At 53.6% G+C, this 16,773-nt stretch overlaps 1 protein-coding gene across 5 annotated transcripts; it reads left to right on the top strand.

Moving 5' to 3' along the window:
- The first annotated feature begins 628 nt into the window (after positions 1-628).
- On the top strand, positions 629-16,735 carry EPHB6 (EPH receptor B6). Of its 5 annotated transcripts, XM_079785779.1 has the most exons (18): positions 1,098-1,231; positions 1,518-1,715; positions 8,608-8,806; positions 9,103-9,167; positions 9,424-10,177; positions 11,115-11,270; positions 11,588-11,938; positions 12,028-12,152; positions 12,319-12,481; positions 12,994-13,108; positions 13,322-13,374; positions 13,557-13,676; positions 13,778-14,025; positions 14,255-14,428; positions 14,923-15,072; positions 15,575-15,768; positions 15,892-16,047; positions 16,153-16,735. In XM_079785779.1, the coding sequence occupies exons 3-18, from the start codon at positions 8,707-8,709 to the stop codon at positions 16,259-16,261; spliced, it is 3,033 nt and encodes a 1,010-aa protein (XP_079641905.1). In that variant the 5' UTR covers positions 1,098-1,231; positions 1,518-1,715; positions 8,608-8,706; the 3' UTR covers positions 16,262-16,735. The 5 variants fall into 5 exon arrangements, with proteins under 5 accessions (XP_079641904.1, XP_079641903.1, XP_079641902.1 ...); XM_079785778.1 differs by lacking the exon at positions 1,518-1,715 and having other exon boundaries at positions 629-1,231; positions 12,040-12,152; XM_079785777.1 differs by lacking the exon at positions 1,518-1,715 and having other exon boundaries at positions 629-1,231; positions 14,258-14,428.
- The last annotated feature ends 38 nt before the right edge of the window (positions 16,736-16,773 follow it).

Raw genomic sequence — 16,773 nt, 5'->3', positions numbered from 1 at the left:
AAACCAGCAGGTGGTAGCAACACCTCGCTGGAGGTCCCAGGTTAGCGCTGCGGAACCCAAACAATAGACCCCCCATTGCTGCCCAGGGTTTGAGGAGAGGCGAGGGGGTGGGCGGAAACACCTTTCCTGGCGGCGCCCCCTCCGTTCCCCACCCCTTCCATCCAAGAACTCGCTGAGTCCCTTCCATCGCTTCTCATCCCCGTGGGGGAGGTTCTCTCTGGGGAGCGGGCGAGGGAGGCGGCACCCAGAGGTGCAGCGACTTGCCCGGCCGTGCAAAGCCAGGCACCGACACCAGGACTTCCCGTAAGACCCAGGCTGCCCTGCCCTTTGGGGAGGGTAGAGTTTGAAGCCCCAACCAGGACAGAGATCCAGGGTCACAAGCAGGGAGAAGAGTTTAAAGTCAGGCTGGATCAGAGGCACCTTCATGCCCACGCGCCCCCTCCCTAGCTGCCTAGGCACTCCACAACCCTGCACCCTTTGAGATTTCTGTTTGTCTTTCCCTCCTCCCCCGGCTTTTCCTTTTTTTTTTTTTTTTCCCTCAGCTCACGCCCACCTGAGTTCAAACCTGAGTAGGAACTAAGACAGCGGGTTTAGTTCCTAGAGTTGAAATAGAGAAGCAGGGAGGGGGAGAGGCGCGGCGGTCTGGCCAGGTTGCCTCCCTGCCCGCCCCGACCACCTGCCCCTCTCTCCCGGGGCCCGGGCCCCACCGGTCCCAGGGGTTTTAACGCATCTTCCAGGTGCTCGGATCCCCGCCTCCGCCAGGCCCCTCACGCGTGCCGCCCTCCAAGCCCACGTCCCTCCGCCCCGCGCGCTCGCCGCCTGGGCCGGGAGGGCGGGCTCGGCTCCCGGGAAGAGGGGAGAGCGAGGGCGGCCGCAGGGGCCGGAGAGGGGCGGGCCGGGCTGGGAGAGACGCGGAGGGGCGGGCTGGGCTGCGCTTGCTCCAGCCGCCTCTTGGGAGCAGAGCTGCGGGCGGCGGGACCCGCGACCCAGCTGGGCGACAGCGAGCGCAACTGGGGCCCCCCCGCACGAACCCCGGTGCCCCCACCCTCAGAGCAGCGGCCCCGCCGCCAGCCCCCGCCTCCCGGCTGCCCCGAGCCCCAGAGACGCGCCTCGCGGGCGCACCCGGGCAGCCGAGAGCGGGGTCCCCGCACCCGAGCGGAGGCGCGGGCGGCGCCGGGCGAACGCCGGGCCTTGGGGGGCGCAGACCTGCGGAGCCTGCGGCCTGCGAAAGGTAAGCCCCAGGGTCGTCGGCGGTTGTGGAGGGTGGGAGTCGTGCCTGGGGACAGGGGAATTAAGGTTTGCAAAATAGAGGGTCCCTCCAGCCAGGGCCTCTGCAGATGCTCGGGAGGCCTCCTGGGGGGGGAGGGGGGGCGGGTTGCCGAGTACCCCTCCCTAGGCGAGAGCCGAGTTCGCTAGGGGGTGCGGAACTAGCCCACCTGGCTCCCTTGCCCTCTTAAGTAGCCTCATTGACACCCCCATTACCCTAGTTGCTACAGCCATCCCCACTGTGTTTGCAGACACTCCTTCAGCTCTGACATGGGGGTCCTGCTTTAGGGGTCCTCGCAGAGCCTGGGCTCCCAGCCTTCTGCAGAGGTTTGCCCACCCCTCCAGTGGCATCTCTCCAATCCTGGTGGAGCTGGGAGGAGCAAGGAGGTTAATCCCACACCTGCCCCCAGCTCCCCACAGCTCTCCAGCCCCCCACCGCATCACCACAGGTAAGTAAGCCTTGCGGTGGCAAAGGTTTGGTTCCTGCTCCCCAGCCCAGACCCCAAGTTGCACCAAAAGTCTACTGCTTGCTGCTGCCCCAGCCCCGCCCCCTCTCTTTCTGTCTGGGAGCTTGGCCTGGCTGGCCACCACCCACCAATCTTGGCTGTCTGGTACCCTCTCTCCTCCCATCCCTGGGGGAGCTGGCGTGGGCCCAGCATAGCCTAGATGTTGTAATGTCCCTGGCAGTGCCCGTGGAGAAAAGCTGCTGGGCCTGTTCCCAATCAGTTAACCTGGGCCAGGCCCTCCACTGCCAGGGGAACTTGACTCAGGCTCTGGAAGGGGAGATGCTGGTTCGGTGGGAAAGGGGCTGTGGGACTGGGCACTGCGGGGAAACTGTCCAAGGAATGGGACACTGGGGGATTGAGCCGTACTGAGAGCCGTTCAGAGGGGCCACTTGGCTCCTTCAGGGCAACGGACCTTTTTTTGTCACAGGAAGATTAGGGTGGGGGTTCCTCTGTACCTACCTAGTGGCCTAGGCGGGGAGGACTCCTCTGGGGTCTTTCGGTTCATTTAGGGTGCAAGAAGATGGCTGGCAATGACAGCTGTGTCACCAGGATGCTGGGGAGCAACAGGCAGCCATGGCTGAGCATGGGAAGGGCAGGACCATGCCTCCTCTGGGCCAGTTGTTCTCTCTCCCAGCTCATCGCCATCTCCTGAGCTGGGCCCCGTGTTCCCACTGCACTCCTTACTAGGTGGAGGGAAGGAGGAGCAGAGTTGGGAGGAAGGGGGTTGGCCACCTCTGGTTTCCCTTTCTCTATTTCCCTGCTTACTTCCCTCTCCCGGCCCAGGTGTTTCTACAGAAGCTACTCCTGGGGCAGAGAGCAGTTCACAGGCTGACTAGGGGTGGAGTAGGGCTCATGGGCATCTGAAGGCCCGATCTGCACTGATGGGCATGTACACACACACACACACACACACACACACACACACCTCCCAGCACCTACCATCCACACCCATCTCACCTCATACACACTCCCTTACACTCTTACACTTGCTCTTACAAGCACTGGTCCTGGCACTCATGTGCTTTCTGCCACAATTTCCACTTACTCATCCCTGTGCACACGTACCATTGCCCCAACACCCTCCCTTATGCTCTTTTCCAGAGTCATGCATGTCCCCAGTCAGTGCACAGCCAGAAAGGCTCATTCTAAGTGGCCATCTGGCTAAACCCAGACACTGCCTGCATCTGAAGAGCCTCCCCCAGCTCCACAGTGGGAGGCACATTCATCTGCATCTTCATGCTCTAGGGGACATTCTCAGGGCTGGAGGCCTCAAGGGACATAGGACTGTCCTCTGCTAGGTAATCCACAAATTGGCTTCTCCAGCCAGGACAGAGAGGCTGGAGCCCTGGAGGACAGCCACCTCTTCACTGTCTGCTGTGGATGCTGCCTTAAAGGCCAATGGGATCCCTTACAAGGCAGGAGGCCAGAGCTCCAAGAGAGGGTGACTGAGACCAGGTCCAAGGTGGAGATTAAAGGGGAGAGGCTGGAGCATTAAGCTGAGCAAGGATTATACTGGAATTTCCTGGGCGTTTAAACAGCTGCTGAAGAGGACAGAGGGCAGAGCCTGTGTGCTGACCCCTCCCACGCTGACCTTGTGGCTAACAGGTGTGAGGACCAGCTCAGCAACCACACCAGACACGAAACCATTGGTCCCTTTGCCCTTGGGATCACCATTCACCCCGCAGGCCCCTGCAGCCTGTTTTGCTTCATGTTTCTGTCTGAGCTCAGTATACAGCAATGCCCCCTGAGCGTGTCCCAAGTGTCCAGTCCCCTCTGGTCCCTTCTTTCCTTTTGAAGTCACGGTTCTGACATCCTGTAAGAGAAGTGTGATGTTATCAGTGAAACAATGTGAACTTCTTGGGAGAGAAGCTTAAAGAAAATCCAGGGATAAAAGTTCTTTGCTTTTCTTGTTGACATTTCTTTGCTCATTCATTCCCAGCTCCTTCTGCCTCTCCATCTCTGCTTTCTTCTTGTGGTTGAAAATTTCTAGGTATTTTGAAATGTAGAGGGTAAAAAGGAGGGAGGATAAAATCTACACTAATAAAAGAGAAAGATGCAAATTGACAGTACCTTCATGACACCCACCAGCCAATCAGGAGTGAGTATGCAAATTAACCCAACAAAGCTGGTGGGTTAATTTGCATACACAGGTGCCAATGGCTGGGAGTAGGGCGGGATGCTTGTGTCGTCACCATGTCGATGACACAGGTGTTCCACACTGCCCCAGCAGCTCCGGGCCTCTGGGCAGTGTGGGAAGGCGGAAAGGCGGCTCCAGCCTGAGCTAAGGAGGTGCCGTAGCCGGGGAAAGAAGGCCCATTCTTGAATCTTTGTGTATCGGGCCTCTGGTATAAGTATAAGCTACAGTAGTCTAGGTTTTATGACTACTTCCCCTTTTTGTTTAGATTTTAATTATGAGATTCTTGCTTTAATTATAAAAATAAGATATGCTCACTACAATAAGAAAAGTAATTCAAATATATGTAAGACAAAGTTAATGCCTTCCCCTCAATTCCTATCCTACAGTAACCAATTTTAATGGCCCAATATATCTCCTGCCATACCTTCTTCCAAACTTATTTAACTTATATTATTTAATTTTTAAAAAATCTACTTTGTGGATTGAGTTATGTAACTATATTAAGTCAGCTTGGTTTGTTCATAATATTATCACATTTAGCATACTTTTAAAATTCTTACAGACTTACTCCTGTTTAAATCTTGCAGTTTTATAGATAACTGAAATTGTAGGCTCTGATTTATAAGCTAAGATTCTGCACATCTTTAATCTTTGCCAGCTTCTGAAACAAAATATAATCTTGATGCCTAAAAAACTGTCATATTTTTGTAAACCAAAGACATGTAGTGGGCTTGTGGATGTAGAGTCTGTACTATATGAAAAAGGTACGAAGTGATATAGCCATTAAAGGAGCTGAGAGGAGAAAACCAAAAAATGGGAAGTTACAGAAGGCACTTTTTGTCACAGGAAACTGTCTAATCCATCTCTTTTTCTGAGCTATCATTTGACAGCTATATTTCTGCTGCTTCTGGTGTTTGATATTTTTAAAAGCATGTACACATCTGAAATTTGAAAGTTTTCCTTATTGGGATAAGTTTTTTGCTCTTTCATGGATTAGAGGATTTCTAAACACTGGCCAATTCCTTTCACTAGTTGGAGAGGATAGAGGAGTCTCCAGCAGGCCACAAGGAAGAGGACCAGAAAGATGTCCTAGTCCTTAGCCATTTGAAAACCAAATTCTAAGTCCTGCTTGTTTAGTATTCCAGGCACGTGCATGGAGCTTCCATGTTCTTGTCACTTACATTTCTGAGTTTGGAACTTGTCTCAAAAGAATCTGCAGTGGTAGGAATTCACTGACAGCAATTGCTTTCATATCTTAATAAAGTTTCTTCTTTCTTCTATTTATTTTAGCCATAGAGATGCGCTCCAATTCTTTTCAGCTATTAAAAATGAAAAGACTTGAACTCATCTGGTTCCTTTGATAAGCAAAACTGACCTAACAGCCTAGTCTCACTCAGATATACTTTTTTTTTTTTTTCTAGAAGGAACCTCTTTATAATCTTCAATTTTCTGAATTCAAATCTAAAAGATGTCCTCATCAAATAGCCAAACTACACTTCTGGTTACTTTATTATCTTCAATAATTTATTTTTAATGAATATTTTTGTTCTTAGTAAAATTTTTAAAAATTACTGAAGTAACAATCCATTTTATTCTTTCCTTTCTGATTCCTCTTGAGGACAGAAGCTGAGTGGCTTTAACATGTCTCATAATTGCTTTTGCTCTTTTCTGGAATTTCTGGAGAGAGGCCAGCTTCATGTTGCCATTACGATGCCTGCTAAAGCGATGCATGCACGCCCCACAACAACCACAGCCACTGTGTTATTTGTATTGTGTGTCATCACAGCAAATGCTTTGCCATTCTCCATCTTCCAGAATGTTCCATATTGTACGCCTGGTATTATCTGCATTGCATCTTTTCTTTCTTTGCTGCCCTCCTCCTCCCCCCTCCCAAAAAAATAAAAAAGCATTGCGATGTATCTAAAGTGTTTTTTATCCCTTCTCCATGATTATTTAGCTAGTTTATCAGTTTGGGAAGACCCAGTGCTTCTAGTTTCTTCTTTATACAGATTCCAGAATCCATCCATGCTCTGACTGAAAGAGGCTATTTTAAAGAATAACTGCTGGGCAAATGGCATAATGCCTTCATTGTTTAAAGATATTCTGCAGGAATTTTCAGTTTTTAATAAGAGTGTTCCTAAAGACTGTCTGACTCTGGGCAGATTCCGGTTGGTTTTGGTGAGTCAGGCATGTCTCCAAGTTAAGCCATTGAGAGTTTGGGGGTGCACCTTCCCTGTGAATTAGTTCAGGGTAGTCATTAAACAGCCCGTGGTGATGGGGCCATGCTTTTCACTTCATGATCTCCCTGTTCTCCTTGGAAGCATGCATTTAATTTGCACATGGTTCTAGTAGCATTTATGACAGTATTGGCAAAGAACCTTTGTTTCCCCCCAACTTTACTGAAATACAGTTGACATATACCAGTAACATTGTGTAAGTTTAAGCTGTGCAATGTGATGATTTGAAAATGCTTCTTTATTGCCTCCATATGCACTATGTTGAACTCTCTAGGTAAATGTCAATGCTGGTTGGCAGGTACCCACCACACATGAGCTCATACAGATGTAGAAACAGTGTCTTTTCATGATAACCACGTGGAGATAACACTGAAGATTTCATCTTACTGTATAGCCAGCATTACCAGAAAAAAAGTAGATTTGTAGAAATCAAATCATATTTATCAAAGTTGAATATAGTTTTATTTTAGCATCATTGTGAAATGTGTTGTTTTCAACAGCACTGTGGATCCCAGGGCTACAAATATCCAGGAGAACACATGTTCCAACTTTCAATTGGCTTTCATTCTTCGTTCTTTCTTTCTTTCTTCCTTTCTCTCTCTCTCTCAGTCCTGTGCCTTTTGAGCAACATGCCTGTTTTCTTCTCAGAAATAAATGGGATCTGCTGCTCTTGTCTGTGCCACTCAGGGACTTTTGAGCCATGAGGACAGAGATAGGTCACCACTAATCTCTAGACCAAGAAGCAGGAAATTCTGAGCCTGTTTGTTGTCACTGTGACCCTGGAAGCAGTCATGCCCCCGGGTCCTGGGCTTGTGGGCTGCAGTGCATGCTTCTGAGGGCTCAATGGCGTTTTATATGAAAGGGCCGCTTATTACATAGTCATTCATTTTGAGGGCATGCACACTTTTTTGATTCATTTTACTAAACAGCTATTAAACAGATTTAAAGAAATTGATTTTTAATAAATGATTTATTGAAAAGATAGTATATATACAAGATTTTTTAAACACAAAAATTAAAGGGAATACAGTGGGTATGAGTCATGCTTGCACCAGCTTCCATCCTGTCCTTCCAGCTTTCTCCTTACATTTTGTCTCTTCATCATAAAGGACCACCCATGGATATGGGCATCTTTAAATTTCTAACCAGGAGCATGCTTTATACTGTTCCTCACTGGACTTTCACTTGGAAATTATTTTCATAACAGTACACAAACAGTAGTTCTTATTCTTTTTGAAGGTTGTGCCATAAATTTTTAAAAATTTTTCAATTACATTTGACATATAATATCATATTAGTTCCAGGTGTACAACATAGTAATTAGACATTTATATACCTTATGAAGTAATCTCTTGATTAGTCTAGTACCCATCTGACACCAGACATAGTTATTACAATATTATTGACTACATTCCCTATGCTGTACTTTACATTCCCATAAACCATCTTTCTAATGATGTATAGTAACTTTATAGTCTTTTCCTTTACAAACAGTTCTGCAATAAATATCCTTGTTTGAACATCTGTGCAAACAGATCCAAGTATATGGTTCCTGGAGGACAAATTCATAGAAGTGAAGCTGCTAGGCAGACATCACCAATTGTCCTTCCAAGAGACTGTTCCAAAATTCCTGAACCCCTACCTACGCGCAGGAATTTTCACAGAGCCCATTTTCCATGCCTTCTCCAACTCACTGCGTTATTAATCTCATAGGACAGAATGGCATGCCCCTGTTATTTCAACATGCCTTCCTTTCATTGTGAGCAAACTAGAAGCATCTTTGCATATATTTAAGTCATGCATTAATTTTCTCCCCTTGTGGAGAGAGGGCCTCAGTATGCCAGACCTCCATAGCTCTCTCCCTCCTGGATACTGGCTCATTTCTTAGACAGTCTTCACTCCTATGTCTCTGTGCATCTGTTCTGGCACCCACCCTCCCATCATACCCCACAGCTCTCCTTCAGCGGTCCCTCTCGCTTCACTGCCTTTCTGAGATGCCTGGCATATCCAAGTCTAACAGGGGTTGGGAGTGTGGAGAGGGAGGGTTGTGTGTCCCCAGTGAAAGAGTAGCTTTTAACTCACTTGCTTTTAATGAGAAGAATCTCCCGATTCCCAGTACAAGGAGGCTGGAGGAAGGAGGAAGAGAAGAGAGTAAATGAAGAGAAAGAACTGGAATAGCTCCTTCCAGAAGAAAAGACTAAGAATGGCCCAGAACTAACTACCCTGTGCTCTAAAAGGGAGGAGGGTCATGGGGGACAGGAGCCACCTGGCACATGGCCCTCCAAGATGGTGGGTCTGGCACCAGTTAGATCAGGAGAGAGTCAGATCCTGCTCTCACCCCAAGGTCATGGGTCCTGGGACAGTTTGAGAGCTATAGGAGACACAGAGTTAGGCTTTGGAGCCTGGGCCATAATGAAGAAAAGCATTTACCTCCTCGGCCTCTCTGGTCCTGTCTCCCTAGGAAGCAAGTTTGGCTGCAGTCCCCAGTCTTGCAAAGCAGCAGCCCTGCCTGGGCACAGGGTGGCAGCCAGGGCAATGGTGGGAGCCCCGAAGATGCCCCATGGCTGCTGAGGGTGCTGCCCAGTCAGGGAGTGGAGTGGCGGGCATGGTGTGCAGCCTCCGGGTCCTGCTCCTGGTGTCCTCTGTTCTGGCTCTGGAAGGTAAGAGGGAGGGGGTACCAGAGAACCCCCACTTGCTATTACAGACCCAGCACAGGTGGGAAATGGGAAAGATTCAGAGAAGGCAGAAAAAGACCGAGGACATCAAGGCGGGGAAAGGAGTGGGGAGGGTTTCAGAGAAAGGCTCCCCAGTCAGCTGTGCTCCTGCTGGTGAATTACAGGGACCAGGGCGGGGGGTTCTGTTTTTATTCCAGGAATGAGTGGGGGGGGGGGGGTGGTAAAGTAAGCTGTGCTGGTGGAGCCTTGGCCACTGCTTGTCCCTTCTTATCTCTGGGCAGATGTATTGCTGGACACCAGCGGAGAGACGTCTGAGATAGGCTGGCTCACCTACCCACCAGGTGGGGTGAGTGTCACTTTCATTCTGAACCTGTGGCCCCACCCTCACCCTTCTCCCTGGAGGGTGGAACTGGGGAAGGAACCCCTGGGTAGGACTAATGAAATAAGATTTTTCCCTCCAGAGGAACAGGGCTTTGGGGTATCCTTTACCCTGCTTTGCATGTCGTTAATTTTAAGTCTCAGAGGAAGAGATATGCCCCCTTCCTGCACCCTCCAAGTCCTGAGCTGCTAACACCCATCTCCCCGCCCTCCCCTCCCTGCAGTGGGACGAAGTGAGCGTTCTGGATGACCAGCGACGCCTGACTCGGACCTTCGAGGCCTGTCACGTGGCAGGATCCCCGCCGGGCACCGGGCAGGACAACTGGCTGCAGACACACTTTGTAGAGCGGCGCAGCGCCCAGAGGGCACACATCCGACTCCACTTCTCCGTGCGGGCTTGCTCCAGCCTGGGGGTGGCTGGGGGTACCTGTCGGGAGACCTTCACGCTGTACTACCGCCAGGCGGAGGAGCCCGATGGCCCCGACAGTGCTTCAGCCTGGCACCTCAAACGCTGGACCAAGGTGGACACGATTGCAGCGGACGAGAGCTTTCCTGCCCCCTCTGCCTGGGCAGTGGAGCCCCATGGGCCGGGGCCGAGGGCTGGGCTGCAGCTGAACGTCAAAGAGCGGAGCTTCGGCCCCCTGACCCAGCGTGGCTTCTACGTGGCCTTCCAGGACACCGGGGCCTGCCTGGCCCTCGTGGCCATCAAGCTCTTCTACCATGCCTGCCCCTCCGTGCTCCGTGCCTTCACCTCTTTCCCGGAGACCCAGGCCAGCGGGGCCGGCGGGGCCTCCCTGGTGGCAGCCATGGGCACCTGTGTGGCTCATGCTGAGCCAGAGGAGGATGGAGGTGGCGGCCAGGCCAGGGGCAGCCCCCCCAGGCTGCATTGCAATGGAGAGGGCAAGTGGATGGTCGCAGTCGGAGGCTGCCGCTGCCAACCTGGGTACCAGCCTGCACGTGGAGACAAGGCCTGCCAAGGTGAGACCCTAGCCCCCATATGCTTGTCCAAGATCTCCCACCTGCCCTGACCTTTCGGCTCCTTTCCCGAACACCCCAAACTTCATTTTGTCTCCCAAAGGTTAGGATTTCAGTGGTCAGCAAACCGCGGCTCGCGAGCCACATGCGGCTCTTTGGCCCCTTGAGTGTTCTAACACCACTTCTTCAAAATAGACTTGCCCAGCAGAAAACTGACTTCTGCGCATGGGCCACGAGGTTTCAATCGCACTGTATGTGCGCGCCCGCACATGGTATTTTGTGGAAGAGCCACACTCAAGGGGCCAAAGAGCCGCATGTGGCTCGTGAGCCGCAGTTTGCCGACCACTGGATTAAGCTACTTGAGGGAAGGACTCCTCTTTATTTCCTAAAGCACACAAACTAACTCTCATCCACTCATCTGAAATTTTTAGCCCCTTCTGGAGACTTCCGCAGCTGTTGCGGAGGCTCCTAGAGGTGCAGGCCTGAGAAGTGATGGTGATCAGAAGGAGTTGAATTCCTGGGTTATCTTAGGATGGGGTCCTTTGTCTGTATTTGCCCTGTATTTGGGGTGGGCTCATCCCAGGTCCAGGTGCCAGGATGTAGGTGGGAAGCAGTGAATCCCAGCTGGGGACTAAGGAGAATGATTCTGCCACAGGTGGAGGTTGCAGACCTCTGCAGAGGGAGGTTATGCAATCAGCCTACAGACACCTGCCTCTGGTGCTTGGCCTGCCCATAACCCCCGCCCACCGCACTGTTTCCATCAGTGGAAATGCAATTCCACCCCAGTTAAGTGGCAGAAATAATCTCTGCCTGAGGGAGGGAAAGAGGGAGCAGAGAGCTGGGGGTTCCATCTCAGGAGAAAGGAGGAACCAGCCGGTGTGGGGGGCTCAGGAGGGGGGTACTGAGTGAGCTGAAGCCTCCACTCTTCTCTGTTCCTCAGCCTGCCCAGAGGGGTCCTACAAGGCCTTGGCCGGGAACAACCCCTGCTCCCTGTGCCCTGCCCGCAGCCATGCCTCCGAGCCTGCAGCCCCCATTTGCCCCTGCCTTGAGGGTTTCTTTCGGGCCAGTTCTGACCCCCCACAGGCTCCCTGCACTGGTAAGTCCCCCACCTATCTCAGCGGTAGAAACAGGACACGGAGTGGGGCGGGAAGAGGAGGATCCCGAGGGTGGCAGGTGGGGCTGTTGTGCATTGGCGGTGACTTTTCTTCCTCCTGTGTCCTTGGTTTCCTCCCCTACCTGCCTTACCTGCCTCTCTCTCCCTGCCCCATCCCATCTGGTCCACCTCCTGCCTCTTTCCTCTCACCTGCCTCCTCTGCTTTTTGGCTCCACCCTATGCTGTGTGTCTCCGCCCCTGCCTCCTCCCTCCCTCAATCACTCCGTTCTGTGGTCCTTCCGGCCCCTTCCCGCACCCAGGCCCTCCATCGGCTCCCCGGGAGCTTTGGTTCGAGGTGCAAGGCTCAGCGCTCATGCTGCACTGGCGCCTGCCCCAGGAGCTCGGGGGGCGCGGGGACCTGCTCTTCAACGTCGTGTGCAAGGAGTGCGGAAGCACCAGGGAGCCCGGCCGCGGGGGCGCTTGTCACCGCTGTAGGGATGAGGTGCACTTCGACCCCCGCCAGAGGGGCCTGACTGAGAGCCGGGTGTTAGTGGGGGGGCTCCGGGCACACGTACCCTACATCTTGGAGGTGCAGGCCGTCAACGGAGTTTCAGAGCTCAGCCCCGACCCTCCCCAGGCTGCATCCATTAATGTCAGCACCAGCCACGCAGGTGAGCCTTTTCCTCCCCAAAGGCCTTACCTCGCCTCCTTAGAGCGCCTCCCCCACTCCCGCTTTCCGCCTATTGACTCCCCACCCCAGTTCCCTCTGCAGTCCCAGTGATGCACCAGGTGAGCCGGGCATCCAACAGCATCACAGTGTCCTGGCCGCAGCCAGACCAGACCAATGGGAACATCCTGGACTATCAGCTGCGTTACTATGACCAGGTGGGGAGTGGGTGGGGCATCCCAGTAGGGCTGGAGGGAACTTGCAGCGTCCCACCCTGGGGAGTGGGGGTTCCAGGTGCCCAGGAGCCCTGAGGAAAGTGGGAGTGGCCGGAGGCCTTGGAGGGCTGGAACTGGCAGACAGGGAGTGAGTGGCTGTCACCCCCAGGCAGAAGATGAATCCCACTCCTTCACCCTGACCAGCGAGACCAACACAGCAACCGTGACACAGCTGAGCCCCGGCCACATCTATGGCTTCCAGGTTCGGGCTCGGACAGCTGCAGGCCATGGCCCCTTTGGAGGCAAGGTCTATTTCCAGACGCTGCCTCAAGGTGAGAGGAAGCCTGGACGGAGGGCACCAGGGGTAGTGAGGAGAGGCCAGGGCCCTGCAGGCCAAAGGCTGTGAGGGGAGTTCCTGGCTGAACTCCCATCTTTGGCTCTGTGGGTGTGTGTAGGTGAGTGTGGGTGGGTGTGGGTATGGGTGTGGGTGGGTGTGGGTGAGTGTGGGTCGGTGTAGGTAGGTGTGGGTGTGTATGGGTGAGTATGGGTGTGTGAGTGGGTATGTGAATGGGTGTGTGAGTGGGTGTGTGGGTGGTTGTGGGTGAGTGTGGGTGTGTGAGTGGGTGAGTGTGGGTGAGTGGGTAGGTGTGGGTGGGTGTGGTGGGTGTGGGTGGGTATGGATGGGTGTGGGTGAGTGTGAGTGAGTGTGGGTGTGTGTGGGTGAATGTGGGTGTGTGGGGGTGAATGTGGGTGAGTGGGTGTGGGTAGGTGTGGGTGAGTGTGGGTGGATGTACATTCATGTGAGGCCTTGATCTCCTATGATCTTGGGCCACTGGTTCCTCAGGTGAGCTGTCCGCCCAGCTTCCGGAAAGACTCTCCTTGGTGATTGGGTCCATCCTGGGGGCTTTGGCCTTCCTCCTGCTGGCTGCCATCACCGTGCTGGCTGTTGTCTTCCAGAGGTGAGCCCCCCTCACCATGTCCCCACACCAGCACTCTGCCTCACACCCTCAGCCCTGGAAGCCCAAGGCCCACTGCAGAAACCCCCACACCCAGCGCTTTCTTGGGACCCATGCAGAGGTGGGAAGGAGGGACCTGGTCTCAGGCTAGCCAGCAGCCTGTGTGGGGGGAGGGGGAGGAGGAGTGTCATTCCAGGACTCTGGTTTGACCATCAGGAAGCGGCATGCGACAGGCTACACGGAGCAACTGCAGCAGTATAGCAGCCCAGGTGAGAGGTTTGGGGGAATGGGGCCCAGTGGGGGGTGCAGAGATGAAGAGCTGGGAGCTCAGGCCAGGAGCACACCAGCCAAGGTGGGCTCCCCTGAGGTTGAGGGGACCAGGGCATGCCTGCAGTGTGTGAGCGGTCTAGCCTTGCACCACACCCTCATAATGTACCCCACGCACCTACAGGGCTTGGGGTAAAGTATTACATCGACCCATCCACATATGAGGACCCCTGCCAGGCCATCCGAGAATTTGCCCGGGAGGTGGACCCCACCTATATCAAGATTGAAGAGGTCATTGGGGCAGGTACTTCAACTGCAGAGAGGGTGGGCCTGGCAGGATTCCTTTTAACCGTGAGCCCGCGGTCCTTCCTTGACCACTGCCCAACCTACACCTGTCCCCCCCAGGCTCCTTCGGAGAAGTGCGCCGGGGTCGGCTGCAGCCCAGGGGCAGGCGGGAGCAGGCTGTGGCCATCCAGGCCCTGTGGACTGGAGGTGCCGAGAGCCTGCAGATGACCTTTCTCAGCCAGGCCGCAGTGCTAGGCCAGTTCCAGCACCCCAACATCCTTCGGTTGGAGGGTGTGGTCACCAAAAGCCGGCCCCTCATGGTGCTGACTGAGCTCATGGAGCTGGGTCCCCTGGACAGCTTCCTCAGGGTCAGTTGGCCTGGGGGAAGGTGGAGGGCCCTGGGGTCTGGGAAAGTGTGCAGTTCTAGACTGTTCCAGGGGCAGAGCCCTATACTTTTGCTCCCTCCTACCCACCTCCAGTGGCCTTCATTCCCAGGCCATTTTCTGATTCCCAAATCCTGTACCCTCTCATGCTAATGTCTGCTGTGCATGTGTGGAGGTTCCCATGTAGTTGCTGACGTCTGCTCCCTCCCCTCAGCAGCGGGAGGGCCAGTTCAGCAGCCTGCAGCTGGTGGCCATGCAGCGGGGAGTGGCTGCCGCCATGCAGTACCTGTCCAGTTTTGCCTTCGTCCACCGAGCGCTCTCTGCCCACAGTGTGTTGGTGAATAGCCACCTGGTGTGCAAAGTGGCCAGGCTTGGTCAGAGCCCTCAGGTGAGAACAGCCTGGGGCTCTGCATTCTTCAGCAGGTGCTGGAGGATGAGCCAGAACCTGGGGTTGGGGACCTTGGGCGGCATGTCATTGTGTATGAAGGGATGAAGCTCACCTGTGCTTCATCCAGGATAGAAGCCTGGGCAAAGGGGGCATTGAAGGATTTCAAGGCTTGAGAAGGGGAAGGTGGGAGACCTCAGAAACCTAGAACCACTTCCTGCCTTTCCCCTAATGAGCACAGGTACTCTAGAGTCAGAGCAGCTGGGCCCAAATTCTGAGCACTCCACCCTAAGCTCCGTGACTTTGCTCAAGTTCTTATCGCTTGATGCCTTGGCCTCTACAAAATGAAGATATCATCTACCCTGCAGGGTAGTTGTGAGGATTAAGAGAGATGCTTGATTAAGACCTTTGACTCAGTCCCAGCACAGAGTAGTTGCTCAATAAATGTGACTGTTGTTGTGATTATCGCTATTGGTACTTTTAACCCTACCCCTCAGGGCCCAAGTTGTATGCTTCGCTGGGCAGCCCCAGAGGTCATTGCACATGGAAAACATACGACCTCCAGCGATGTCTGGAGCTTTGGGATAGTGATGTGGGAAGTGATGAGTTATGGAGAACGGCCCTACTGGGACATGAGTGACCAGGAGGTGAGCTCTTGACCTAGACATTGAGGCTTCCCCACCCCTGATCCTTCCCACCCACCAGCCTCATGGACTCTCACATTCTAAGACCTCCATTCTGGCCCTAACCAGTTTGGCTCAGTGAATAAAGCATCGGCCTGCAGACTGAAGGGTCCCAGGTTCGATTCCGGTCAAGGGCATGTACCTTGGTTGCAGGCATATCCCCAATGGGGGGTGTGCAGGAGGCAGCTGATCGATGTTTCTCTCTCATCGATGTTTCTAACTCTCCATCCCTCTCTCTTCCTCTCTGTAAAAAATCAATAAAATATATATTTTTAAAGTTTTTTAAAGACCTCCATTCTGTGATCCATTCCCTCCCTAAGATCTCATGGCTCTTGCTTCCTGTATTTTTAAATTCCTTCACCTGTGTGCCCTCATGCTCTACCTGATCTCAGCCCACCCTCTTACTTAACAATATACTCTTTCCACTTACAAGTTTCCCTTACCATATTCTTCCTCTAATCCCCAGGTGCTAAATGCAATACAGCAGGAGTTCCGGCTGCCCCCACCTCCTGGCTGTCCTCCTGGACTACATCTACTTATGCTGGACACTTGGCAGAAGGACCGTACCCAACGTCCCCACTTTGACCAGTTAGTGGCTGCATTTGACAAGATGATTCGCAAGCCAGACACTCTGCAGGCTGGCGGGAGCTCTGGGGACAGGTCTGGAGCTTGGGACTGGAGCCTGGGAAAGCCAGGGAGGGTCGATGCAAACCAAAAAGAAAACTGAGGATCTGGGGCTAGGATGAAAAAGGGACTTTGACCTGCCTACACCTCCCCCCTTAGACCATCCCAGGCCCTCCTGAACCCTGTGTCCTTGGACTTTCCTACTCTGGATTCACCTCAAGCCTGGCTTTCTGCCATTGGACTGGAGTGTTACCAGGACAACTTTTCCAGGGGTGGCCTCTGCACCTTCAATGATGTGGCTCAGCTCAGCCTGGAGTAAGCAGGGAGAGGTGGGTGGGGGAGCCTCTGGGCCCTAGGCCAGGGTCGTGCCTGGGATCTTAGAGACGCTAGCTCAGATTTGACCCACTCCTTCCCCACCAGAGACCTGCCTGCCCTGGGCATCACCCTGGCTGGCCACCAGAAGAAACTGCTACACAACGTCCAGCTCCTGCAGCGGCACCTGAGGCAGCCAGGCTCAGTGGAGGTCTGAGGTCCTGGCAGGAAGCTGTGACTGACGATGCTTAGGACACAGCCGGGACACAGGCCCAAGGAGGGATGTGGGAGACATGAGCAGTCTCCATCTTGGCCTCTCATGCCCAGTATGCTCAACCCAACCCTCAGGATGCTTCCTTCTCCTGCCCTCTGTCCCTTCCCACACTCCTTCCCCACATTAAAGGGAAAGAAGGGATTTTGCAAGTTGGAGGTGTGGTGAGGCCTCAGTCTGCAAGGAACCCCCCACCCGACCCCCTCCCCAAGGTGACACTGCACAGCAGGGAGCAGAGTAGGGAACAATTTATTGGAAGATAGAAGGTGACAAGACTCAACCAGGGTCACTCCAGAGCATTGTCTGTCCCCACTCACACACTTTCTCCACACGTCTCCCCAAAACTCCCTAGAGCACCTGGACAGGGCTCACCCCTCCCGCTCTGACATGGGGTGAAGACTGGGTGCAAAGGTGACAAGCCTGTCCTTAAAGTGCTTTGCTGTGACAGTGCAGCAGGA

This window comes from Cnephaeus nilssonii (assembly GCF_951640355.1).
Source record: "Cnephaeus nilssonii genome assembly, chromosome: 12".
Classification (NCBI taxonomy): Eukaryota; Metazoa; Chordata; class Mammalia; order Chiroptera; family Vespertilionidae; genus Cnephaeus; species Cnephaeus nilssonii.
Note: the sequence above shows the minus strand (reverse complement) of the source record. Positions and strands in the feature narration are given on the sequence as shown.

Excerpts from the sequence above, each read along its gene's own strand:
- EPHB6 (XM_079785776.1), top strand. The coding sequence starts at position 8,707 with ATGGCTGCTGAGGGTGCTGCCCAGTCAGGGAGTGGAGTGGCGGGCATG. Across the intron at positions 12,482-12,993 it reads TTTCCAGACGCTGCCTCAAG|GTGAGCTGTCCGCCCAGCTT; the intron begins GTGAGAGGAAGC and ends CTGGTTCCTCAG. Across the intron at positions 13,375-13,556 it reads GCAGCAGTATAGCAGCCCAG|GGCTTGGGGTAAAGTATTAC; the intron begins GTGAGAGGTTTG and ends ACGCACCTACAG.